Genomic DNA, 25,514 nt, shown 5'->3' on the forward strand with positions numbered 1-25,514 from the left:
ACGAGGCAAGGCCACGAGGCAAGGCTAAAATCCGGGCAACTCTGCCAACATGGGCAGGAGCCCAGCACGGAGAAAAGCGTGCCGGAGCTAAGAAAACCCTGCGCTCAAATTATCAAATTCCAGCGGATCACGGATTTTGCAAACAGCTTATCTCCAGCTAGCTCCGGGTCACGTAACATAGCTTACCTCCGAGAGATACAGAATCACGCAAAGACCCTAAAGTCCGGGTCTGGCGTGCGTCTAGCCTGGAGATAAGCACCGATTCCTCGGCGATACCGGCGTTACGGAGTTTACCGCTCCCCTGGTTCCGTTGGCTTCTCGCAGGTACGCCTGCAGGGCTCGCAGGAAAAGCCTCAGGCGAAGTGCCCGGATTTCTAGCCTCGCGGCCTGCCCGTCCGACCGCCTGGGGCCTCCCATGGACCGGATCGAAGGTATATAATCCTACCGTTTCCTCCTTTCCTTCCTTCCCTTCCTTCTTCTCCCAGGGCAAGCGGCAGCGGCCCCCTAGGATAACGAGCGGCATCGACCCTAGTACCAAGGCGGCGGCAGCCGACCAAAAATAAATCACTAAAGTCAGCGGCAGCAGACTTCCCCCGATCCCCCGCCCTTAGGGCAGCTGGCAGCAGCCCGGCGGGGTGGTCATCGTCAACGTATCGTTGAACAGACCCCTTGATTCTCTCCATCTTTCCCACACACAAAAGGTTTCTTGGCAGACGGCACAGTGAGATCATGGCCAACGCGGCGTGGATGCGAGGGCGAGGGCGAGTGCGAGTACGAGGGCGTGGATGCGAGTGCGAGGCCGAGGGTCAGGGCGCGAGGGTCAGGGCGTCAGGGTCAGGGCCCGAGGGCGCCAGGGCGCCAGGGTCAGGACGCGAGGGCGCCAGGGTCAGGACGCGAGGACGCGAGGGTCAGGACGCGAGGGTCAGGACGCGAGGGTCAGGACGCGAGGGTCAGGACGCCAGGGTCAGGACGCGAGGGCGCCAGGGTCAGGGCGCCAGGGTCAGGACGCGAGGGCGCCAGGGTCAGGGCGCCAGGGTCAGGGCGCCAGGGTCAGGGCGCCAGGGTCAGGGCGCCAGGGTCAGGGCGCCAGGGTCAGGGCGCCAGGGTCAGGGCGCCAGGGTCAGGGCGCCAGGGTCAGGGGAAAGACAGAAGGGTGGGCTGGTGCGGCGATTAAGAGCACGGAGTCAGCTACCTATTCGAGCAAGACGTCACAACATTGGCGCTAGAGCCGGGCGAGCTGACTCTGGCGCGTCAGCCTGCTCGGGCCAAGAAAGGATGCGGTCGCTCTGGCCCCTCTTCGGGCCGGCTGATGGCGGTGTGCGCGGCGAAGCCGGGCTCGAAGCGGGCAAACGCGCGCAGATTGCGTCGTAGATACGGAGGCCCTCTCGCGCTTGTGGTCTTGATCGTTGTCGTCTCTGGCGGGGGTGGCGTCCCTGGTTCGACGGCGACCGAGGTGTCGCCGATCGCTTGCCGCTGCTGCTGCTGCTGCTGCTGCTGCTGACGCCGCATCCAGTGCATCCACAGCTTACGATCGTCGAGAGGCTTCCGCTGTTTTAGGCGCCAAACCCTGGTATAGAGCCGGTGCATCTGCTTGCGCTGCTTTTGGTCCACCTCGGTGGCACGCTCCGTCTCGCTCGCAGTGAGGCCGGCTGACGGTGGCCACAAGGCAAACGACGTCGGGTTGGACCCCGCCGTTTTGGCAACAAAGGACGGTGGTCGAGCGTAGAGGTCATCGAGAGCGTCAAAGTCGACGAGAAAGTCGTGCTGACGGCGCGAGCGAAACTGGGAGCGCAGCAGAGCCGAGTACTCGAGGCCCTGTCGCGCGTCTTCGGTGAGAGAGATTGTGGCTGTCGCCAGCTCGAGCTGGTCTTCTCGTCGCCTTTCCGTGCTCATTGCGCCCGCCTCTTCAGGGTGACCCCTCCCAGACGCGGTCGAGCCGGCGGGCTCCATCGCGGTCACGATGGTGTCGGCCGTGGTGGACGTCCATCTTGCCCAGGAGCTTGCGAGGTGGGAAGCGCCGCCAACCCTCGGTGCAGTTCCGGCCTCGTTCGCCCGCGGCGAAGGCTTCGAGTTGGCCTGAGTCGCAGCAGCGGCCTCGTCGCTCTGCTGGCAGAGGCGAGAAAGCATCCATGCAACACGGCGCGCCTGATCGACGCAGAGGGTGTGGATGTCGGGGAAGCGTGGCTGCGGTTCAGAGAGTTCGAGCAGCTCGACTTCGGGCTCAGTCGGCGAGGCCGCAGGCGACGAGGGCGCTGGCGAATCGACAGGCTTGGACGGAGGCAGAGAGTCACGTCGAGGGTACTTGCGCGGGCGCCCTCTCCCTCTCTTGTGTACAGCGGGCGGGACAACGTCGACCGAAGCGGCTGGTCCGAGCGCGAGCAGAGAGGCACCGACACTGCGCGCGCGCTTCAGAGTGGCTGCCTTGGAGCGGCACACTGCGACGGACCGCGCGCGCGACATGCGATCTCGACGACTAGGTGTCCTTCTGTGTTCCTCGTCGATGTCGAGGCGAGGAGAGTCGGCATCTGCTGCAGACTTGGGCGCGATGGCGAGGTCAGTGTCGGCATCTGGTGCTGCGAGCTTGTCGTACGTCGGGCGCTGGTGATGTGTCGCCTCGCTGGGCCTGCCCTGGCCGCGCCGGAGCGTCTGTGGTAGGCTCTCGAGGCGCACGCCTGGTCTCTTGGAAAGCGACTGTGCGGCTGAACTGTAGCCGTCGCCCGCATGCTCCCTGCCCACCTCAGGCTCTTCGACTGCGATCCCGGCAGTCGGTCCGTACCAGCGCCAGTCCGTTTCTCTGCTCGGCCCAACGTAGGAGTACGGGAACTCCAGCAGCGCCGCCGAATGACCGAATGGAGGCAGTTCCGCGTCCATGTACCAAGGCGATTGGAGCGCGTGGAGGGCCGCGTGTGTCGAGCGAGGCGATGTCCCCTGAGCTGGCGAAAGAGGCATCTGCGGAGGGTAAGCCGGAAAGGGGGATGGCTCGGTACGAGGCAAGGGCCAGTAGTGCTCCGGCCTAGGCAGGAGATGGGCTGATGTAGTCGGGGCATGGTAGGCATGGGCAGGACGAGGATCGAGCGGCCATGGCGGATGGGCTAGACGTAGAGTATCGATTGGAGGGGAGTCGTGGTGGCGGATCTGATGCTCGAGTGCTTCTGCGGGCGCATATGGTGCCCAGCCGGGCGAGTCGTGGGCATCGCAAAAGGTTGTCGTGGCTGGAGCAGCCTTCAAGACACCAAGACTGCCATGGTCGGCGTCGGCGACCTCTCGACTGCGCTGCTTGCCCCTGGCCCGCTCCGACATCCCAGCGGGCGCCGCTGACCGCATGCAGCCGCTGTAGGACTGCGAAGTAGCGTCTGCGGCATGATCCAGCCGTGCGCCGGCGGCGGGAGCGCTCTCTGTGTGGTCCGACTCGAGCGCTGCGGTGGCGTGCCTCTCCCGCTTGACCGCTGGGACGTGGCCATACTGCACGACCTTGACCTTATACGGACGCAGTTCGGGATCGTCGTAGTCTGCGCGTGAGGCCGCGAAGCGCTGATAGGCCTCGTCGAAGTCGGAGTCGTCGCCGTCTTCCGAGTACGCTCCCGGGCAGTGCTGGTGATGGGCGTCCATCGGTGCCGGGACCGAAGGCAGGACGGCTAAAAAAGGGTGGTGGGCAGTAGTAGTGTGCCTGTGGTGGTGGTGATTGTGAAGACGGTGAGACCCTTGGCACCCTGCGCCTGGGCCACTTCGTTCCGCGCCAGCAGGCCTAGGCCGGCGATCACCCGGCCTAGCACGAGAGCTCGGCGGGTCAGGGTCCAAGCTGGCTGCGGATCAGGCACGCATCATGCACGGTCGAGCTACGCCGAACGCCCACATGCGTACCTAGTTTCCGGCTCGTTGTCGGCTCATGCATATGAATCTTGAATGTTATTCCTCCGGGCCAACTCTGTAATTAAGATCACATCCTCCGGAGAGTAAATTAAATTGCTCCTGCCCCGCCTGGTAACGCCATTCTGCAAGGAGGCCGGCGAGGAGATTGATGCTGGAACGAACGCGCGGCCTGGGGAGCGACGAAGGGTGGTCAGGTCTGGCGAGCAAGCTTGCCAGCTTGTTTGGACGAAGCAGGGGGCCCCACAGCGGTTCGGGCGGGTCGATCGATGGTATACATACCTTGCCTCCCGGTCTCGACGGAACCCAGTTTGATGTGTCACCCCCGCCAACCCCACCCAGGACCGTGACACCCCCCGACAGACCGGCAGCATGCACGACGCCGTCTTCATCCTTTGCCTCCTCGCCGCTGTGGCCTGGGTGACGCACCTCTTCCGCGCACACCGACAGTACGCCGAACTCCGCGCCCGCCACGACAGGGACTTCGTTCTGTCCGCCATCGACGTCTCGCACAAGCTGTTCGCCAAGGAGCTCGCGCGCATCCCGGTGGCCGAGCTCCGCAGCTTCATGGGCGAGGCCCGACACGAGCTCCGAACCATCCCCGACATCCGCGCGGCCCTCTACGACACCCGATCCTACACAGCCAAGATCCTCGCCCTCCTCACCTCGTCCCGATCCGATCTCGGCAAAGTGTTCGAGGCCCTCGCCCTCACCCGCTCCGGCCTTGTGTCCATGAGCGAGTCGCTGGACTACACCGGCGGCGAGCTCGACACGCTGCATGGGGTCGTGTACGATATGGCAGCCTTTCAACTCATCTTCAAGGACGAGATTAAGCACCTCGCCGAAATCATCAGGCGCGCGACGGCCACGCCCGTCCCTTCGCGCTCCCCCTCGCCCACCCCCGAATCCTCCGCCGGTCCGAGCCCCGTGGCCTCGCGCTCCTCCAGCCCGGTCCCGATGCGCGCCACCTCGCCGGTTCCCGTCCCCTCCTCGGACCACCTGCCGCCGCGCCCGGCTAGTGCGGCTGCGCAGGACAGGCCTCGGCAGATTTGCAGGGCCTACCAGAGGGGAACCTGCCGCCGCCCCGACGACCAGTGCCGTCACCTGCACATCTGCGCGGAGCCCGGCTGTGGCGGCCGCCACCCGGCGTCGGCTTGCCCGGGTCTTTCCTAAGGTGAGTGTCACTGACGTTCCTCCCCCGCCTCGGTCTTACCACGAGGCGCTTGCTGACAATCATCTCTCTCTCCCTCTCTCTCTCTCTCACACACACACAGAGGCATCCGGCCACAATCACGACTCGGAACAACACGATCCAGAACAGCATGACAGGACTCCGAGGCATCCGGCCACAATCACGACTCGGAACAACACGATCCAGAACAGCATGACAGGACTCCGAGGCATCCGGCCACAATCACGACTCGGAACAACACGATCCAGAACAGCATGACAGGACTCCGAGGCATCCGGCCACAATCACGACTCGGAACAACACGATCCAGAACAGCATGACAGGACTCCAAGACAAGACGACAACACGCTCGATTTCGGATGGCCAGAGGTGGAGAACAGAAGGGCGCGGCGGATCGTGGCGCTTTTGAGGGAGGCCGAGAGCTCTCGGATCCCCGATCATCTCTGGTAGGACGGGGTCGCGGCGGCGTTTAGCGGTTGGAGCGGGCGACTCGCTCCATCTCGTCGCGCTTCTTGATGGCGTACGAGTTCGACGATCCCTTGGCGGCATTGATGAGCTCATCTGCAAGGCACTCGGAAATCGACTTGACGTTGCGGAAGGCCGACTCGCGGGTACCCGTGGTGAGGAGGCTGATGGCCTGGTTGACACGACGCAGAGGCGAGACGTCGACGGCCTGTCGTCGGACGGTGCCGGCAGAGCCGATGCGGGTCGAGTCCTCGCGCGGGCCGGTGTTGATGATGGCGTCGACCAGGATCTGGATCGGGTTGGCGTCGGTGAGGAGGTGGATGATCTCAAAGGCGTGGGCGACGATGCGGACGGCCATGAGCTTCTTGCCGTTGTTGCGGCCGTGCATCATGAGCGAGTTGACGAGGCGCTCGACGATGGGCATCTGCGCCTTCTTGAAGGCCTTGTTGGCGTAGCGGCCGGCCGTGTGGGGCGTGTAGACGGCGTTTCGGAGGGCGATGTAGTCGGTCAGGGAGATGTCCTTGACCTCGACCTCCTGGGCGCTGCGGGGGTTGGCGGACGCAGGAGACAAGGGGAGAAGGCGAGCAGGCGTCAGCTCTCACGTCCATACCGCCGTCTCGTTGATCTCGGCGGATCCAGAACCGTCGTCCCGCCTCCAGCGACCTGCCTCGACTGCCGGCAGCCTTCCGCAGCGAGCGCCCCGGATGAGGCCTTGCCGGCGCTTCCGCTGATAGCGCCCAGAACGAGACCCTCGCCTACCACGACCGTGGCAGGGCCAAACGCCGGACAGGGCCATCCATCCGTCGACACTCCGTCGCCCTGAACCGTCCTTCCCTGGTCGACCTGGATCCGCCACCATCCTGACTCCGAGCCACGGCGCGGCATGGCTGCTCTGGTGTTCGGGTGACACTCACTCCCACTTGCCGAAGAGACGGACGCCGCCAACCTCCGGGGCAGCCACAGCGGCAACGTCCTCTGTTGGATGTCAGCCAGCGGACAAGTGCGAGAGAGGGCGATGAGGTGCATGGGCGAGGTCGATGTGAGGTTGCGCGGCGCACAGGGGCGTAGCAGGTGCGGCGATTGTGGATTGTCGAGAGAGTCGGACACGGAGAGGGCGACGGCGGAACGATCGGTAGGTTGGAGGTCGATGGAAGGTCGAGAATGTGGCACCAAGAGTCGAGCGGACGAAGGGAGAGCAGCCGACGACGAGAGCGACACGGGCGACACGGGAAGGTGAAAGAGAGGATGGGCAGAACGTCAGCAAGCCGTTCCATCGTGACCTTCCAGCTGATCCAGCGAGCGTTGTTTGGTGGTGGCGACGGGTCGTGGTCCTGCCAAGCCGGGCGGAGCAGACAGCTTCCAGCGATGGCCGAGCGGGTCGTGACTGTGCGAACATGGCAAGAGCCTCCCGGGCCGTCGGCCAGACCGCTGCGTATGTCGTTCCTCGTCGGTCGACCCTTTGAAGCGATCCGTCCTGGTGTGCGCCGCAGGGAGCCGCCGCCGCGTCCGCCGTGTGCCAGAGTCGTCGACACTCACTGGGGATTCCGACCTTGGCCATGTTGGGCTATGTGATGTTGCGACGGAGATTCTGTTCTTGACCAAGAACGGGAAAGTGATGGGAAGGGCGGCGGGGTAGGGACGAGGGTCTTGAGGGGGTGGTGCGGGTGACTTGGAGTGAGGATCAGCAACAACGACGACGACGACGGCCTCAACCACCGACGGCGGCAGCGCAGGCTCCCCTCGCTTCCCACGCGGCCCCGGGATGGGCTGGGCTGGCCACAGGGCTGGGCTGGCAGGATGGCCGATCCGTGCCGGGTGGCCCACCGAGGGGCCTTCCAAGCCCGCCTTCCGGTGCACCTGCAGGGTCGTTGAATCCAAATTTCGAGGTGGAATTGCACCGCCGCCACTGCGCGTAATGCAACTCGCAGGCAATTCAATTTTTGCGCATTTCGAGGCATAGGCGATGAGAAATTTCCAGCTTCTTGAGCCTCGGCCGAGGCTACTCGGATCCGCACGATTATGGCTCCAGGCTCGCGCAGCCAAGGCCAGCCGTCCAACCTTCCGCCACCAGCTTCCGTTCACCAGGCTGTGCCCGGCTGAATGTCCACATCGCAGCCGCGGCCCACTCCTACGCGCAGCGAGACGACCCTCGCCGCCGCCATGGCCCGCTCTTCAGAGCAAAGGGTCGCAATGCGAGCAGCCCAGGCGATGGACCAAGCACGACGTGAAGATCCCCTCCTGTCGAGGTGGACCGCTGGGCCAAGCGATGCCCTACTCAGCGGACTAGATGGCGAGCTCCGCTTCGAATGCTGCTTTTCGTACAAGAGGCCGGCGATAGTGCTACATCCACAGAGGGCAAAGGAGAGGAGAGGAGAGAGAAGAGAGACGATCGAGGCTGCGAGAGAGTACAACAGAGAGAGGGCATTGACGGCGTAGAGAGCAAGGGAGGCGGGGAGGGCAAGGCACGGCACGGCATGGCATGGCAAAGGGACGCGACCAAGACGTCGTCTGCACTCGGCAGAGAGAGGGGCGCAAACATCCGGGTCGCGGAAAGAGGAGAGTGGCGTCGGATTCGATCAGGGCCTGCAGTGGTGATGGACGGACCGGTTTGATCTCCACACGCGGGCGGGCACGCCGCGGTTCCAGGTTGGCGGCGACCATGAGAGAGACTGCACGCACATCTGCTGAGAGGGCAGACGAGGCAGCCGGCGCGAGTCGCGCCATGGGACGGAGCGACGGTAGATGCTGGCTCCTCTCGGGCCAAGGAATGCCCTCGACTGACAGATCATGCCTTCTTCTCCTTCTTGGCGGCGACGGAATCCGATACGGTGGAGGTCGAGGCAGCCTCGGCCATCTCGGGCTTGGAGGGAGCCCCAAAGAGCTTGTTTGCCGGCGCCTTGTCGAGGTCCCGCAGCCGCAGCACTACGAGCTTGCGATCGGCCTGCGAGATGGCGAGCTGATACTGCCCCGGGAGGGTGCCGTCTTTGGCAGCGACAGACGTCGATGAGTCGTGGGCGTCGGACGGCATCTTGGCTTCCGATCGCTTCGAGTCCGGATCGACGTCTTCGGCAGCAGCAAGGCCCTTCCAAGAGAGGCCGAAGATGGGTCCACCGCCAACATAGCGCTTGACGAGGGCGCCGTCCTGCACAGACAAAGGCGGGCAGCAGAGGGGATAAGAGGATCAGCAAAAGGGCAACCGGCACGACGACGTCGCGGCGATGCGACAGCTCCTGCTCAGTCAAGGGCGCTCACCTCGATCCGCGTGATGAGAACCCTCTTGTCGATCCCGCCAGTGGCGAGGAACCGCGCGCAGGAGCTGAAGCTGAGCGTGTAGACGTTGTCCTCGTGCTCGTCAATGACACGGATGCAGTCGCCGGTGTCGGCGTTCCACAGCCGCGCGGTCCAGTCGAACGACGTGGTGGCAAGCATGCGCGGCTGCTTGGGATGGCGCGTCCCTGGTCCCGTCGGACACCAAGCCACCGCGTACACCTCCTTGGTGTGACCAGAGAGCGTAAGCCGCAGGCCCTTGTTGGGTCCCTTGGCCGTCGTCGTCACCACACTGGACGTCGTCGACGGTGCAGCGGGTGCACCGGCACTAGCCGCAGTCGGTCCGCTGCCTGAAGCGGACGGGTCGGCCGATGGAACGTCCTTGCCGGCAGCAGCACCGCTGGACCCAGCGCCAGACGATGTGGAAGCGCCCGTGCCAGCGGGAGGCGCCGCAGTCGAGGCGCCTGCCGCCGAGGATGCGCCTCCGTCCTTCTCCTTCGACGGTCCGGACTCGTCCACCTCGCCCTCGCCGGTCGCGGCTGCAGATCCGGCCTCGGCCGTGCCGGCACCGCTGCCGCTGCCGCTTCCTGCGCCGGTCGGGTTGCGGTGGCCACGCTCGCGGTCCTCCTCTGCGTCCGTGCCTTCGACGTTCGCGCTCCCACCCCGACCCCGGGCGCCCCGCTTCCTCGAGCCCTCGCTGCCGGCACCGGGGGCGCCGCCTGACCAGGACCCGCTGCCATTGGACGACGAGCTGCCGAGATCGAGCGCCCAGATCTTGGCCGTGCAGTCGTCCGAGACACTCGCCAGCAGCGTTTGCGAGGGATCAAAGCGGATGGCGTTGACCTCGTCGGTGTGGCCCTTGAACGACTTGATTGGCCGCGCCTCGCCCAGCTTGCAGATATTGATGCTGTTGTCCGCCGAGCACGTGGCAAAGATGGAGTCGGCGACCGACTGGCTGAGACCGTGGGCCGGCGCGACGGCAGCAGATGAATCAACGCTGAGCGAGCCCTCGGCAGTGGAGAGCCATTCCACGTCGAGGACGCCGTCGCTGTGGAGAGGGAACTGCTGCCGCGTCTTGCCGCTGCCGAGGTCCCAGACGATGGCAGTGCCGTCGGCGCTTCCCGTCAGCAGCATGTTGCCCTTGCGGTTCCACCGCACGCTGATGACGGCGCCCTGATGCATCGACATGACCAGGTGCAGATCTCCCTGGGGCGTCCAGAGCCTGAGTATGCCGTCGTAGGACCCCGAGGCCAGCAGTGTGCCGTCCGGGTTCCAGTGCAGCGTCGAGATGTCCTTGCTCTGCGTCGCGGGCAGGTGTTTGCACACCGTCGGCGGGTCGACGGGGTCGCCGGACCGCGGCGGCAGATCCCAGATGCGCACCGTTGCGTCGCCGGCGCCACTTGCCAGCATGCCCGGCACCGTCGGGTTCCACGCCGAGCCGAACACCTCGCCCGTGTGTCCGGCCAGCACGGTGATCTCTTCGCGGGTGACGTATCCATCGCCCTCGGGCTGCTCGACTGTCGTGCTGGCCTGCTTGCCGTTGCCGGCGGCGCCCTTGTCGCCCTTGCCGCCGTCTTTCTTCCCTTCGGCGAGGCTGCCTTTGCCCGCCTTCTTCTTCTTGATGCCGTCCTTCTCCTTTGCCCTCGAACCCGTCCGATCCGCTGCGCCGGAGCCGCTCTCGTGGCCCCTGTCCGTCTGACCGGGCGTGGACGCTCGGGAGCTGCCGCCAACCTTGCCGTTCCTGGACGCCACGTCCTTCCTGTCCTCGTCCGCCATACCGTTGGCGAGCCGCTTCCTGTCCGCTGCCGATGCGGAAGCGGCGGCGAGGTCCTCCCGCTTGGCCCGTTTCTCCTGCCTCTCGGAGCCCGCCGATGCCGCGAGGGCGTGCGAGGCCTTGCGTTTCGCGTCCTTCATCTTTGCCGCGCGCGCCTGCTCCGCGTCCGTCATCTCGACGTCGTCTGCCGAGACTTGCTCGAGCTTCTTCTTGGACGCCGAGGCTGTCGTGCTGGACTCAGGCTGTCGGCCGTCCGAGTTGCGCCTCGAGCCGCTGGAGCTCGACGTCGCCGACTGCAACCCGTTCTGCAGCCTCCGCGTCGTATCCTGGACGGCGACGGCCACAGTCTGGGTCGTCGCTTCCTTGTGGAGGGCCCGCGGTGGCGCCAACGCTGGCGGCGGAGAAGCGGAGAGTCGAGTCGGGCTCGCTGGCGGTGGTGGCGGTCGAGGCTTGCCATCGCACACGTGCGGCGGTCCTACCAGCTTGAACGGCGCCGAGCAGGTCTTTTCGGTGCCATCCTGCGTTTTGCGGCGGGCACGGAAAAGGGGGGACCAACCATGTCGCATTGTTTCGTGAGCTGCTGAGCTGCGCCTGCCCGAAGCCTCGACGCTCTCGAGCAAGGCGTGGGACTCACCTCCTGGACATGTGCCTCGACGGCCGAGTAGACGAGGCCTCTCTGCAGGTAGCGGATCAGCTGACCAGGCTCGATAATGGCCTCGTGGGAGAGGGGCGAGTCGTCCAGCCTCGATTCATGTCGCAGCGCAAACGATGCGTGGTGGAACCCTTTGCCGATTTCACACACAGAGCGCCGCAGAGGTTGCGAGATTCCAGGTGTCAGTGTGGCGCTCGGAAGCTGCGCACCTTTGCGCCTCGACGCTGGCCGAGCAGACTCACCTGATTCTTTGAGGTAATGATAGACGAGAAGGTTGACTTCCACCGAGGTACAGAGGGGCGCCATAGCTGCTTCGTGGTCCGACTGCACGCAGAGGTTCGAGCCCCGCGAGCTTTCTCGGAAAGGGACGTCCCTGTCCTGCTCCTCGTTGGCAGCGGCCTCGCTTGAGCTTCCGCGGGCGGGGATGCGACACTGCGCGCCCCAGTCCAAGGCCAGTCAGAAGGGGCGTCTCTGTCCGCAATCGTTCGAGATTCGGCCTGGACTAGCGCAGCGCGGTCGAATGGGCCCGTTAGGACGGAGCAACCTCTGGTAAAGCTGCGTGTCGGATCTGCGGTCCCTGGTGAACGAGGCGCTTTGCACAGAGATGTCGGGCAGCAGGTGGCTGGAGGAGCGACAGCGGATGAAGCGGCCGTACGGACAAAGCCAGCGATGCACGTCTGGGCGGCGTCAGTCTGTGGCGCGGAGCGTAACGATCACAGTAGGGAGAGGGCGGCGGTGCTGCGATGGCGGAGGCGAGTCCAGTCGTGGATCCAAGAAGCCCCGACGTTCCGGGAGCGAGCTAGGCGAGGTTGGGAGAACGCCTAGTCGAGTGCTTCGGTGGCGCGGGTGAGTAGGTGGATGGATGGATGCCAGAAGGAGGCGGATGGATGGATGGCCGACTCTCTGCCTCCGATCGACGGTGTCGGAAAAGTGTGTGTCGACGCAAAGTCCAAGAGGAATGTTGGCTCTAGGTGCAGATGTGGTGCTGTAGAGCGGATGGTGCTAAAGAGCAGGCAGCGAGATGAGAGCCTGGCGGGTAAGGATGCGCACCGACACGAAAGAGAAGGATGGCGGATGTGTAGAGGGGATCGAGGTGTTGAGCCGACGTGGCGAGAGGAGGTGGCAGTCGAGGGGCCGAGGTGCGACGAAAACCTCGGCGCGCGCGCGACAAGCCTGCAATCGGGCAACGACCCAAGCCCAAAGCAAGGGCAACCGAGCAAAGGCACCTGCTGGCTTCCGTCTCCCGCCTGGGGCGAGGCTCCAAAAATCCAGCGAAAAAGCAGAGCGAAAATAAGGATGCGACCCGCCCTGCCTGCCCTCGGTCTGGCAGGGAGGGGAAAATGGGCGTGCGCAAGGTACCCATGCAGTCTGGGCACGGCCTGGCCAGTCAGGTCAACGGGCCGAACAGACAACGACGAGTCGAGGCACACACAGATGGGTGGACGCGTTCCACCTTCGCAAGGCCAGGCCAGGCCAGGCCGGGCCAGGCCGGGCCAGGCTGCCCAGCAGGGACGGGTGCTAATTTCCCGACCCTGGCCCTCCCTCGCACCACGACCACCACAGCAGCTCCTCGAACATCCTCGCCCGCGCACCGCTCACCATCCTAGGCGGCATCACGGCGTCAGCGGCACACAAGCGTCCAACCACCGACCCGGCCCATCCCTGACCGACGCACCGATCGGGCGAGAGACGATTACCAAGACTTCCCAGGAGCGCCTACCTCCGCGAGACCAACACCAACACCACTACGTCGCCGTCGACGGGCGTCTTCTGACCTCGCCACGATGGCCGTCTTCTCGGCCTCGACGTTTGTCCAGTCGATCCCTCCGGGCACGCGTATCCTGACGGCATCGCTGCTCGCCTTCACCCTCCTCCTCGCCTTCCTCCGCCTCACCCGGACCGAAGAGGGGCTTCACTTTATCACGTTTTCCTCAAAGGACTCGGCCCTCGCCTTTCCCTGGCTCGTCATCGTACCGGGCGCAAGCTGGTACTACCCATGGACCCTCCTCACCGCCGGCCTGTGCGAGACGTCGTTCTTCGAGTTCCTCATCTCGCTCTTTTCCCTCCCGCTCGCCGGGAGGTACCTCGAGAGGCAGTGGGGCGCAACCGAGCTCCTCAGGTTCTCGGCCATCGTCATTGTCGGGAGCAACATCATCGCCTGGGGGCTCGCCTTCATCATGTTCGCCGTGCTCCGCTTCGACGTCCTCATCTACGGCACCCAGTACCACGGCCTCGAGGCCCTACAGGTCGCCTTTCTCGTCGCTTTCACCCAGCTCATACCAGAGCACCAGGTGCAGCTCTTCCGTGGCGCACTCAAGCTGAGGGTCAAGGTATGTTGGGATCGTCGGCGACCCACCCTTCGTTGCTGCCGGACGTCCTCATCCTCTGCCGTTGTCCTTTGTCTCTGCTTCCATCGATGCCCCACACACAGGACCTGCCCATGCTCTACGTGACCTTTAGCAACATTGCCTGCATCGTCGGCTATACGTCGCCCTTTATCCTGATCCAGGTGAGCAGCGGGTATTGCCGGGCGGCTTCGAGGTCGGACCAAGCTTGTGCCGAAGTGCTCACGTCGACTCCTCTCTCCCTTCCGTATCGCGCAGTTCGGCTGGCTCATCTCATGGGCCTATCTGCGATATTTCCAGGCCAACGAGAGCGGCTACAAGGGCGACCGGAGCGAGGCTTTCGCATTCGTCAACTGGTTCCCGCCCATCGCCCACCGGCCGGTTCAGTTCATCTCGGACACGCTCTTTGCCCTGTTCGTCAAACTCAAGATCGTGCAGCCCTGGAGCGGGGGCGACTATGCCGACCTCGAGATGGCCGCTGCCTCGGTCGGAGGCGGACCGGCCGTACCGGCGGGGGCAGGTGGCGCCCGCGCCGAAGCCGAGAGGCGCAGAGCCATGGCTCTCAAGGCGCTGGACCAGCGGTTGGCGGGAGGCGGATCTGGTGGCGGCGGTAGCGGGTCGAGACCGGGTTCTGGAGCGGGCCGATCATCGGCGGGCCACCCGAACCTGCAGAGGAGCGACTCGGCCAGCTCGCAGCCGCAGCAGGCCAAGAAGGCGGGACGGGAGCAGGCCGCGGCGCCGGTACCATCGGTCGTCTTTGAGGCGCCCAGGGACGACGACGACGAGGCCAAGTTCGAGGAAGAGGACAGCGGCGACATCTCGCAGCAGGGGAAGAAGCCGGCTCCCAGCAAGGAACTCACCTGAGCTGACGGGCACCGGAGCCAAGTCGAGCCCTAACCTCCTGCTGCAGCCGGTGAGAGCTGTCTCGCCCCCGTCCGGCGCCATCGTCCCGGCGCTCTAGCGGCGGCAGCGGTGGCGCAGCGCATCGTCGAGTGCGCCTCTGCGACGTCCAGATTGCGCCTCAGACAACCATAGAAAGTCCGAGCAGTTCAGTGGCTCGAGGACCTGCAGACTTCGCAGGCCCCTCGCCGGGTCTTAGGATCGCTGAAAACCAAAATCGGATGCACTGGAAACAAGACTGAGAGGATGGGCTGTGAACAGATGAGCGTCGAGACAAGGATGCAAGGTAGGATAGGTATGAATCGGACAGCCGGCAGTCGAGGGCGGGCGCCGTCGCCGTGGCCGTCGCCTTGGCCGTTGACCGAGGGCTGGGAAGGGGCCGCGGGGCGTGGCGCGCGGCGCGCATCACCTGCCGCCGTAGCCGTTGGGCGTGCGGGGCTTGTTGGACGTGTTCATCTTCTTGCCCATCTTCTTGTTGAGCCTCTTCTGGGCGCGCATCTCCTTCTTCATGCGCGGGTCGACCATCTTGTACCGCCCCTTTACGCCCTTGGGTCGGCCCTGGACTCCGCGGTTGACGCCCTTGGCCACGACGAGCGCCGCCTGCTTGCGCTGCTTGGCTTTGACGCTGCTGGCCAGCAGCTTGTTGATCGTCGAGGCCTTCTCCTTCTCCGAGATGTCCTCGTTGTCGTTGATGGCCTCGGCCTTCTTCTGCGCCTTTTCCAGCCGCTGCGCCGCCTTCATCTTCTTTCTCGCCTTGGCCTCGGCAATCTTCTTGATCGGCCGCGCGTCGAGCGCCCGCTGCTTCTCCCGCAGCGCCTCGACGGCCTCCTTGGTGATGGGGATGTTGGCCTTGTAGAATTTGCGCTCGTCGTCGAGGAACCACGCCGGCAGGTCCGACTTGTCGTGGAAGCTCGTCTTGTTGAAGCCTCGGTCGATGAGCTCCTGCTTCGTCACGCGCTTGTTGACCAGCGCCTGGGCCAGCGCCACGGCCTCGGCCGTGTGAAGGCCGTGCTCCTTGATGTAGCGCTGCTTGGCCGCCTCCTCGTCTGAGCCGTAGTCGTCCCACTCGTCTTCGGGGATGTCGGCCGTCTCGTGCTGCTCCTGCGGCACGATCTCGAAGTCGTCGTCGTCGTCGTCCTCCTCCTCCTCTTCGTCATCATCGACAGCCTCGGCCTCCGCTCCGCTGTCCTGGTCATCTTCATCCTCCTCCTCCGCCTCGTCGTCGTCGTCTTCATCGTCCTGCGCCTGCGGGGAGACGTCGACGGGCTGCAGGTCCTTGAAGAGCGGGTTGTCGAACCAGATGGCGGCCTCGCGGCTTTGCCGTGCGGCAAGGGCATCCTTGCCCTCGAGCGTGTTGAGCAGGACACGCTTCTGCTCTGCCGAGCCGTCGGCCGACTCGTCGATGCCGAAGCGAGCACGCTTGCGCGTCTTGGACGACCCGGACCCGGCAGCAGAACGCTTCGACGCCATCCGTGCGGCCCGTTCCGCTCGCTCGTCCTCCTCGTCCTCCTCGTCGTCGGTGTCGAACGTCTCCTCCTGCTGCTTGCGTCGCTCGACGATGTCGTAGCCTCCCTCGCTGTCGTCGCTGCCCTCTTCGTCGTCGTCGTCGCCGTCGCCGCCCTTTCTGTCGCGGATGCCGTGCCACTCGTCGCGGGCAGGGTCCATGCGCCTCGCCTCCTTGACGCGGTACTTGGCGTCGCGCTCCTGCATCTTTTGCTGGTACTGCTCGTACATCTGGTCCATCTCGCCCTCCAGCCGACGCAGCCGCGCCTCCTCGTCATCGTCGTCCTCGTCGTCGTCGGTGTCGGCCGAGCCGACGACGGTGACGCTGCTCTCCTCCTCGTCTTCGGGCATGTCGCCGAAGTCGTCGTCGAGGCCAGCAGCTCCCGTCTTGGAGCGCTTCTCGGTTTCTCCGAGGTCAAAGAAGTCGTCGGTGCCCTTGGCGAGCTGGTCGTCGGTGAGCTCCATGCCGATGTCCATCGGCGTCGTCATCTGGAGCTGGAGCTGCATGATGCGCTTCTGCCTCGCCTCGTTGCGCTTCCGCCTCTCCTTTCGCGCCTTCTTGGCGGCCTCTTCGTTGAGGCGAGCCAGCTCGTCGTCGATCTGTTCGTCCTCGTCCATCTCCTCGACCTCGACGGTCTCGGTCGCCTCGGTCAGATCCTTCTTGGCGCGCTCGAGGCCCATGTCGATGCGCAGATCCTTGCGCCACTTCATCAGGGTCTTGAACTCCCTGCGGCCGAGCACTTTGAGGTCCTCACAGCTGGCCTTGATCTCGTCGGTGGTGGCCTCCTTCTTGAGCAGCTCGCGGCTTTCGTCGCTCTTGAACGTGATCTGGTTGTTGCTGCCGAGCATGCCGATCACGTCGATGCCCCGGATAAAGTCGATGGCGTCGAGGGAGCGGAAGAGGATGTAGTCGCCATCGGCATAGCCCTCGCGGTTCTTGCGGTGCTTCTTGGGGTCGAGCACGTTGGCGGCGGCGTTACCCATCGACGTGCCCTTGAGGCTGTCCGGGACGGCGGTACCATCGGTGGTCATGGCGGTCGGGTCGAGGTCCTTGAAGACATGGTGCGGGTCGAGGAACTTGGGGTCGATGCGGGCCGGGTTCTTGTACTCCTGGCACACGACGAAGATCTCGGCGGAGACGTTACGCGACGACGCGGGCTTGGTGGCCTCGACCTTCTTGAAGAGCTGGTTGAAGACCCAGAGGAGGTTGTTGTAGTCCTTGGAGCGGAAGACCTTGGTGACAAAGGTGCCGCCGGCGCGGAGGAACTCGACGGCGAGGCGGAGCGACTGGAGGGTGAGCTCGGACTGGGCGTAGGCGTCCTGGACCCAGGCGGTGCCGACGTTGGGCGCGCCGTCGTGGATGACGACGTCGGCCTTCCAGTCCTTGAGGTGCTGGCGGAGCTGGTCTCGGCACTTGTACGAGTTGATGTCCTCGGCAAAGGTGATGCAGCGCGGGATGGGCTTGATGGGGTCGAGGTCGACGCCGACGATGAGCGAGTTGGGGGGCATAAACTTGGAGGCCACCTGCAGCCATCCTCCTGGAGCGGCGCAGAGGTCGATGCAGCATCGAGCGTTTTCGAGGAAGTTGTACTTTTTGTTGAGCTGAACCAGCTTGAAGGCGGCACGCGAGCGGTAGCCCTGCTCCTTTGCCAGCCAGTAGAACTTGTCCAGACGGCCCTTGGCCGTCTTCTTCTCCTGCTTCTTTCCCATGCCGGGCGAGACGGGGCGGCGCTAGGAAGGTGGGCCGATGTGGTCAGGAGCCGGAGCGCAGGGAGGGTTCGGGGTTCGGTCGAGATGGTGGAGACGAGGTTAGCGGCAAGGGCGGTGGCGGACCAGGCCATGCCCTGCCCTCTTCTCGCGCTCGGGGATGGCGGTGGGGCCGGGCAGCGCGGGAGAGCAGAGAGAGGGGGCGGCCCCCCGCCCCGCCCAGTTTTCTGCATTCCCACAAAAATTTCCAGCTGGGGGGCGTGGGCCCTGGACTGCTGGCCAACGTCGGATTTCGGGACACATCGGCGCTCTGGCCAACTCGTGCGAGTAGTGTCGTCCGGGTGTCCAGAGAAGACTGCGGGAAGGCCTGCCACCACCACAGGCAGGGAGAAGAGAGGGCCAGAGCAGAGGGCGAAAAATTCGACGTGCTTGCGGGTCGCGCCAGGCCCACGCCGCCGTCCAGCAGAGAGAGGTCAGTGTCGAGCGAGCGCTCGAAGAGAAGAGCACACCGACGACAGAAGGAAGCCAGCCAGCCCTGCGGCAGCGCGCACCAGAGAGGCTCGTCTGCCACGACTGCCGCTTCCAGCTGGATATCGACCGACCACACCATCTCTACCACTCTCAGACATCAGAACCCACCCGGCCGCAGTGCACATTCCACGCTCGCCACTCACCACCTTCCCTGCGCTTCCGGACTCCGGCGCCTCTTGCTTTGCCCCGCCCACGACCATCGCCAGCAGATTCATCACCACCGTAACCCCCCACCCGACACCATCTGCCCGGCATGCCGTCTGCGGACGTCGACGCCATCACCAACGGCGTCTCCGAGTTCGACGTCCACGATGATGAGATCGACTTCACCGACATCGAGCAAAAGTACTCGGTCAAGTTCGACGAGGGCCTCGACGATGTCATTGTAGTCGACGGCGTCCCCGTCATCACCGAGGCGAGGCAGCAGAAGCTGTTCGAGACCATCCAGAAGCGCTTCAAGAGCCACGCCGGCATCGACATCGAGCTCGAGGGCATGCACATCCCCTACGGCGACAATGGTGACTCGAAAGGGTGAGTCCTCCCGCGATGCGAACTTCGCCTGAGCTCCCCTCTCCTCTCGTCTCCTCTTTGCACTCGACCAAGCTGACACCCGAACCTGCCCGATGCCTCCCTCTTGACCTCCGTCGCCGCGCGCCGCAGCTACATGTTCATCGAGATGGCGTCTCCCGAGGACGCGGCCCAGGCGATCCGACTGATGGACGGCTACGCCTTTGACAAGAAGCACCGCTTCGCCGTCAACCGCTTCACCGACATCGAGAAGCTGGCCAACCTGTCCGAGGAGTACGTCGAGCCCGAGGAAGAGGAGTACCAGCCCAAGGAGCACCTCCGCTCCTGGCTCGCCGACCACGCCGGCCGCGACCAGCTCGTCATCTGCCGCGGCGACGACGTCGAGATCGCATGGCACAACAAGTCGTCGGACCCGCAGGTGGCCCACAGCCGGCAGAGATGGACCGAGACCTACGTCCAATGGTCGCCCCTCGGCACCTTCCTCATCACCTTCCACCGCCAGGGCATCGCGCTCTGGGGCGGCCCATCGCTGGAGCGCTTCATGCGCTTCCCGCACCCGGGTGTCCGGCTGGTCGACTTCTCGCCCAACGAAAAGTACCTCGTCACCTGGTCCCACGAGCCCATCCAGGTGCCCGAGAACGCTCCCGTCGGGCCGCAGCACTTTGGACCCGAGGACGAGGGCAACCGCATCGCCGTTTGGGAGGTCCGCACCGGCCACCTCCTCCGCACCTTCCCCGTGCAGCAGGACGAGCAGCCGGGCCAGCTCAAGGGCTTCACCTGGCCCTACCTCAAGTGGTCTGGCGACGACAAGTACTGCGCCCGCCTCACCCCGGGGCAGGCCATCAGCGTCTACGAGACGCCGTCGATGGGCCTGCTCGACAAGAAGTCGATCAAGGTCGAGGGCGTCGTCGACTTCGAGTGGTGCCCCCTCTCGGACAAGGACAAGGACGCAATCGCCGCGTACGAGGAGAGCCAGGCGCAGGGCTCGTCGGGCGGCGCGGCCAAGGGTGGCGCCAAGAAGCCCAAGGACAACATGCTCGTCTTCTGGCAGCCCGAGGTGCAGAACCAGCCGGCGCGCGTGACGGTCATGAGCGTGCCGACGCGGGAGATTCTGCGATCCAAGAATCTCTTCAACGTCTCGGACTGCAAGCTCCACTGGCACCCGCAGGGCGACTTCCTCTGCGTCAAGGTCGACCGCCACACCAAGACAAAGAAGTCGATGTTCTGCAACCTCGAGATCTTCCGCATGCGCGAGAAGGACTTCCCGGTCGAGGTCATCGAGCTCAAGGACCCCGTCACCGCGTTTGCCTGGGAGCCGCAAGGCACCCACTTTGCCGTCATCTCGTCCAACGACCCGCAGCTCGGCGCCCCCGCGCCCGGCATCACGATCAAGACGCAGCTCAACTTCTTCCACCTGCACCCCAAGGGCGACTTCCGCCTGCTCAAGCTGCTCGACAACAAGACGTGCAACACCCTCTTCTGGTCGCCGCGCGGCCGCCACATTGTCGTCGCCACCATGGGCTCGAGCCAGAAGTTCGACCTCGAGTTCTACGACGTCGACTTCTCCCACGAGATCCGCCAGGGCTCCGTCTCGCAGGACCCCGCCGAGGATGTCAAGCTGATCGGCTCCGGCGAGCACTACGGCATCACCGATCTCGAGTGGGATCCCTCTGGCCGTTTCGTCGCCACCTCGGCTTCGGTCTGGCGCCACTCGCTCGAGAACGGCTACGCAATCTTCGACTTCAAGGGCCAGGAGCTGCAGAAGCACGTCCAGGACCGCTTCAAGCAGATCCTCTGGCGCCCGCGCCCCCGCTCGCTGCTCAGCAAGGACGACCAGAAGCGCGTCAGGAAGAACCTGCGCGAGATCGGCCGCACCTTTGAGGAGGAGGACGCCGCCGAGGAGAGCAACCTCGCCCTCGCCCACCGCGAGCTCTACGAGCGCGCGCTCGACGAGTGGAAGGCGTGGCGCTCGCGCGCCCGCAAGGAGCTCGCCGAGCTCCGCCGCGAGCTCGGACGCGACGAGGGACAGGGCGAGATCGAGCTCGCCAAGAAGCTCGAAGAGGCCGCGACGGAGGAGGTCGAGGAGTGGGTCGAGGAGGTCATGGAGGAGAGGGAGGAGGTCATCGGTGCGTAGGTCTGTATGTACCATAGTCAATCGGCACCACGCGCCCCATCCCCGGACAACCTCGAAAACTTTTACAGTTACCCCACCGCCCTTTTTTCCTGTGCGTTGTGCTCGGCGGACATGTATCGTGCCTCTCCTATAGGACTGCAGCAGCAAAGCAGACTGATGCGAGACATGTATCAAGGTCTTGACCCTTGTTGTCGCAGTCAAAGAAGGTCAACCTGCTGGTTTTGTGGGTTGCTGATGGCAAAGAGCATGGCACTGGTCAAGCTTGTGGGACCAGCAGTTGGAATCCTCAACACACAGAGTGTGCAATGTGCAAGGACAGTAAGCCAGGGGCTGAGACTGTAGCAGAGGAAGGTCAAGCAAAGGAATCCTGATGATCCTGATGACAACAACAGTGTTGGAAGGAGGCAGATCATGCAGCATGTTGACAGCACCAAACCACAGTCCTCTCTAGGCCCTGCTTGATGCAGACAAGACAGACGACCACCAGTCAGAAAGGTACACCAACATGGGCAACAGCAGAGGCCAGGGCAGCATTGCAGTGGCTCCAAGGAGTTTGCTGTGCGTGCGTGCACTTGCCCTTGCACCCGGCGCCGTTAAAGCGCTCACACAGCATGGTGATGCTGGCGAGCGCCTGACAGAGTTGGTCGACCTCGGCCTCCAGCTTGCGGCGGTGCTGCGCTTCGTGAGCAAGTGCCGCCTCCACACTCAAAATGGTCGCGGTGGATGGGGGAGGCGCGGCCATAGCTGTGGCGGGGGGCGCGGCAGAGGCCTCGAGGGTGAAGATGACCCTGGCCAACAAGCCAGGGGCGGCGGAGGCCGCTCAATGCCTAGATGCCTCTTGTATGGCTTCGATGGCGCCCAGGGACCTGGTCAGCCTACATGTGCAAAGGGCAGACTGAACGCAGTCCTCAGTGGACATGCTGTCAGGGGTAAAAGCAGACAACACGGGCGTCAGCGTCAAAGAGGAACAAGAGGGAGGGTGTTCAAGAGGAAGCTTACCTGGTGTACTTGTCCAAGGTGCTGTGCCCTGGATGGTGGCAGGTGCAAAGATGAACTTGTCTGTTGCTTGCTTCCTTGAACTAGCAACTAATGCGCCCTGGCTCTTCTGGGGTGTACCAGACAAGGTGTTGGTGCTGATGTCTGTTGGCATTAAAGGCTCTGGGCACTCATGACTTGTCAGTTTGAAGATGTTGCTTCAGTGCTTGTGGGCCTCTGATGGCATCATGGTCATGATGCCATTCTTGCCCCTTCCTGCTTGCTGGGCCAGTCTGGCTCACACACATCCACCACAAGCAAGGCAGGGCCTCTGCTGTGCTGTTCCTGGGCCTGCACACTGGCCTGCACTCGTGTTGACCCTGTGCCTGGCAGACAGAGGCAGGGCGCCATCTGGCGTGACGGGCGCCCGGACCAGCCAGCAGCAGGTCAGCCAACAGGCGGCCCTGTTCAGCCAGGCGACAGGGCGCGCGTCGTCGCGTCCAACTCCACTACTGCAGCCGCACCCTCCGCCACCAGCATCAACCACCACCACCACCACCACCACCACCATCACCACCACCACCACCACCATCGTCAAGCACCGAACAGCGCCACCCGCATCATCACCGGTCGTTGCCCGCCTTACCATGGCCGACACCGACCCGTGCCAGCACCCCGTGCAGGTCGCCGGCATGTGCGCCGTCTGCGGCAAGGCGCTCGACGGCGACGCCCTGTCCAACACCTCGCTCCCACTCATGCACTTTCACGCCGGCGTAAAGGTGTCCGAACAAGAAGCACGCCGGCTCGACTCTGAGACCACCACCCACCTCCTCGCGCACAGGAAGCTCGCACTCGTCGTCGACCTCGACCAGACCATCATCCACGCCACCGTAGACCCGACCGTGGGCGACTGGATGCGCGACGAGAGCAACCCAAACTTCCACGCCCTCAGCGACGTCGGCATCTTCAAACTCGGCATCGACGGCAAGGCCGCTTCCGGCGTCGCAGTCGGAGACGCCGTACGCCAGACCATCCACGCTGCCGCCGCCGACGACGACGCCGCTGGCTGCTGGTACTACGTCAAGCCACGGCCGGGCCTCGACTCGTTCCTCCGCTCCCTCTCGCAGCGCTACGAACTCCACGTCTACACGATGGGCACCCGCTCCTACGCTGACTGCGTCTGCAGGCTCGTCGACCCGGACGGCTCCTTTTTCGGCAACCGCATCCTTTCCCGCGACGAAAACGGATCCCTCGTCCAAAAGAGCCTCAGCCGCCTCTTCCCCGTCGACACCAGCATGGTCGTCATTATCGACGACCGCGCCGACGTCTGGAAGTGGAGCCCCAACCTGGTCAAGGTGGTACCCTGTAGGTACCGACGACGTCGCTCCTCTTGCGCGGCCGCCGAGACGGCCTCGTCGCACCCGAAGCTGACCTCCTTCCGCACCCCCTGCTCCCTGGCCCTCCCGTCCGATAGATGATTTCTTCGTCGGCATCGGCGACATCAATGCCACCTTCCTTCCGCCCGCTCCTGCCTTGCCGGGGACAGCGGCTGCCGCCTCCATTGAGCCGCCGACTGCCTCTGCAGCAGCAAAGACACCCTCTCCCGACTCCTGGCCAACGTCCTCGTCCTCGTCTTCGCCGTCGTCCTCAACCGCATCTCCTTCCTCCACAGCACCGACGCCGGGTGCAGCAGCCACCTCTGCCCCGGCGGGGGAGTTGCCCAAGCCGACCGAGAGCGCGAGCAAGGACGAGACCGCCGACGACGAGGCGAAGCCGTCCAAGGAGGCCGTGGCACTGCTCGCCGCCCAGTCACAGAAGCTGGAAGAGATCCTCTCCGAGCAGCGGCAAGAGCGGCCGCTGGCCAAGATGCAAGAGGCGCTCAACGAGAAGATCGGCGCGACGACCTCGACCGACCTCGACGCTGGCCACAGTCAGGCCAACGGAGAGGGCCAGCAGAGCAGCCCGCCCGTAGCAGCAGAGGCCAAAGCCCAGCCAGCCGCTCCGCAAGAAGGCAACCTTGCCACCTCATCCGCATCCACGCCGAGTAATCCCCTGCCTGGGGCCGAGGGCACGGCGAGCGCACAGGTGCACCAGACCGGTACGGCCGATAGCGCCGCTTCCAACGCCGGCGCTGGAACGGCTGTCCCCCCGACGGCAGTACCGCAGGCGGCGGTCTTGAGAGACGACGACACGGAGTTGCAGCGGATCCAGACGATCCTCGACGATCTTCACTCCCAGTGGTACGCGCGCTACGACTCGGCCAAGGGCGATGCATCCGGGAGGCCGAGCCACGAGAGCAAGAAGCCAACTGTCACGGACCTGATCGCCGCGCGCAAGGCCGAGGTGCTCAAGGGCTGCTACGTCTCGTTTTCAGGCATGATCCCGAGCAATGTCCCGCCCAAGACGGCCGACATCTGGCGGGTGGCGGAAGAGTACGGCGCAAGGTGTATCACCAACCTCACCGCGAGCGTCACCCACGTCGTCGCCGCGCGGCCGGGCACCGTCAAGGCGATGCGGGCGCTTTCGCGGCCGGGCATCTCGGTCGTGTGGCCTGGCTGGCTGCACGACTCGATCGCGCAGTGGAAGCGGCGACCAGAGTCGTGGTACCTTTTGCCGGCGCTCGACGGCGATGCCAAGGAAGCTCATGCTAGAGATGGCTGGGATGACCCGCTAGAAGGCGAGCCCGGCAGCGCCAACTTGGTCTCCGAGCCAGAATCAGGCGATGTCGATGGCGAGGATCAAGAGGACGAGACAGGAACGATGCCGGGCTTCGCCGAGATGGACTGGGCAGAGGCGGCAGACGAGGTGGACCAGTTCCTCGACGACGACGACAGCGAGGCCGACATGGACAGCGAGCTCGACAGCGAAGTCGACGACGACCGGAATCGTGCCAACGACTCGGGCCCCTCGACGCCGCGCAAGGACAAGCGGCAGCGCCCCGACTTTGCGCTCGATAATGGCTCTGTCGGCGACGACGATGGCGACGACAACGACGAAAACGAGGCGTCCGGCTCGAGCCTGCTCCTGCGCTCTCCGCTCTCGAAGCGGCGCAAGCGCGCCGAGGACCGGATGGGCAAGTCGAAGCTCAAGCAGAGCCTGACTGGCGACGAGCTGGCTGGTAGTGCCGGTGGCGCGAACGACGACGACGGCGCTGGCGGCGGCAGCGGCAGCGGCACGGCGGACGAAGGCGAGCACAAGGACGGCGGGCCGAGGCAGGCCCGGGCGACGAACGGAGGGAGACGGAGTCGAGACGGCGACGAGGAAGGGGCCACCGATACGGGCAGCATCGACGAGAGTTTCCTCGACGATTTGGCCAACGAGATTGATCTCCAGATGGACGAGGACGCCGATGGCGAGGCTGCCAGCCACAGCGACGACGACTGAGCCCAACGCGCTCCATCCCCGCCACCGCGCGATTGCATCGCCCCGACCACCAGAGCTCCGTCCCGATACCCCGCCGTTTCAGCTAGAGAGGAAGGAAGGGCCGCCTTTCACCGACACCGACGTCATCGCTCTGTCCCCATCCGAACCGGTCTCCATCGTGTATTTGTACCCTTTCGCTGCGATGTCATCCAAGCCGCTGCTATCATTCGCATTCGGCATGATGGCGGGCGAACTGTCGGCCCGCCTGCCGTAACACTGACTGGTCATTCTCGACCCGCGACCCGCCATCC

The 25,514-nt window shown here is 64.7% G+C and overlaps 8 protein-coding genes across 8 annotated transcripts; 4 read left to right on the forward strand and 4 right to left on the reverse strand.

Annotated features, from left to right (window-relative positions):
- Positions 1–1,251: 1,251 nt before the first annotated feature.
- On the reverse strand, positions 1,252–3,609 carry PFL1_03280 (uncharacterized protein; the record flags this gene model as incomplete). The annotated part of the gene is made up of 2 exons (XM_007880797.1): positions 1,252–2,933; positions 3,234–3,609. The coding sequence occupies 2 exons, from the start codon at positions 3,607–3,609 to the stop codon at positions 1,252–1,254; spliced, it is 2,058 nt and encodes a 685-aa protein (XP_007878988.1).
- A 630-nt stretch (positions 3,610–4,239) lies between these two features.
- PFL1_03281 (uncharacterized protein) lies at positions 4,240–5,040 on the forward strand (the record flags this gene model as incomplete). Its single annotated transcript, XM_007880798.1, has 1 exon — positions 4,240–5,040. The coding sequence occupies one exon, from the start codon at positions 4,240–4,242 to the stop codon at positions 5,038–5,040; it is 801 nt and encodes a 266-aa protein (XP_007878989.1).
- Positions 5,041–5,528: 488 nt separating this feature from the next.
- PFL1_03282 (uncharacterized protein) lies at positions 5,529–7,082 on the reverse strand (the record flags this gene model as incomplete). Its single annotated transcript, XM_007880799.1, has 3 exons — positions 5,529–6,066; positions 6,439–6,499; positions 7,061–7,082. The coding sequence occupies 3 exons, from the start codon at positions 7,080–7,082 to the stop codon at positions 5,529–5,531; spliced, it is 621 nt and encodes a 206-aa protein (XP_007878990.1).
- A 1,227-nt stretch (positions 7,083–8,309) lies between these two features.
- On the reverse strand, positions 8,310–11,523 carry PFL1_03283 (uncharacterized protein; the record flags this gene model as incomplete). Its single annotated transcript, XM_007880800.1, has 4 exons — positions 8,310–8,666; positions 8,777–11,083; positions 11,200–11,348; positions 11,460–11,523. The coding sequence occupies 4 exons, from the start codon at positions 11,521–11,523 to the stop codon at positions 8,310–8,312; spliced, it is 2,877 nt and encodes a 958-aa protein (XP_007878991.1).
- A 1,478-nt stretch (positions 11,524–13,001) lies between these two features.
- Positions 13,002–14,426, forward strand: PFL1_03284 (uncharacterized protein; the record flags this gene model as incomplete). The annotated part of the gene is made up of 3 exons (XM_007880801.1): positions 13,002–13,547; positions 13,649–13,726; positions 13,821–14,426. The coding sequence occupies 3 exons, from the start codon at positions 13,002–13,004 to the stop codon at positions 14,424–14,426; spliced, it is 1,230 nt and encodes a 409-aa protein (XP_007878992.1).
- Positions 14,427–14,867: 441 nt separating this feature from the next.
- On the reverse strand, positions 14,868–17,675 carry PFL1_03285 (uncharacterized protein; the record flags this gene model as incomplete). The annotated part of the gene is made up of 1 exon (XM_007880802.1): positions 14,868–17,675. One exon carries the CDS (start codon positions 17,673–17,675, stop codon positions 14,868–14,870), a length of 2,808 nt encoding a protein of 935 aa, XP_007878993.1.
- Positions 17,676–18,456: 781 nt separating this feature from the next.
- Positions 18,457–20,865, forward strand: PFL1_03286 (uncharacterized protein; the record flags this gene model as incomplete). The annotated part of the gene is made up of 2 exons (XM_007880803.1): positions 18,457–18,734; positions 18,864–20,865. 2 exons carry the CDS (start codon positions 18,457–18,459, stop codon positions 20,863–20,865), a joined length of 2,280 nt encoding a protein of 759 aa, XP_007878994.1.
- Positions 20,866–22,487: 1,622 nt separating this feature from the next.
- PFL1_03287 (uncharacterized protein) lies at positions 22,488–25,224 on the forward strand (the record flags this gene model as incomplete). Its single annotated transcript, XM_007880804.1, has 2 exons — positions 22,488–23,205; positions 23,315–25,224. 2 exons carry the CDS (start codon positions 22,488–22,490, stop codon positions 25,222–25,224), a joined length of 2,628 nt encoding a protein of 875 aa, XP_007878995.1.
- Between the last annotated feature and the right edge of the window lie 290 nt (positions 25,225–25,514).

Source organism: Pseudozyma flocculosa (genome assembly GCF_000417875.1).
Source record: "Pseudozyma flocculosa PF-1 unplaced genomic scaffold scaffold00010, whole genome shotgun sequence".
Taxonomy (NCBI): domain Eukaryota; kingdom Fungi; phylum Basidiomycota; class Ustilaginomycetes; order Ustilaginales; family Ustilaginaceae; genus Pseudozyma; species Pseudozyma flocculosa.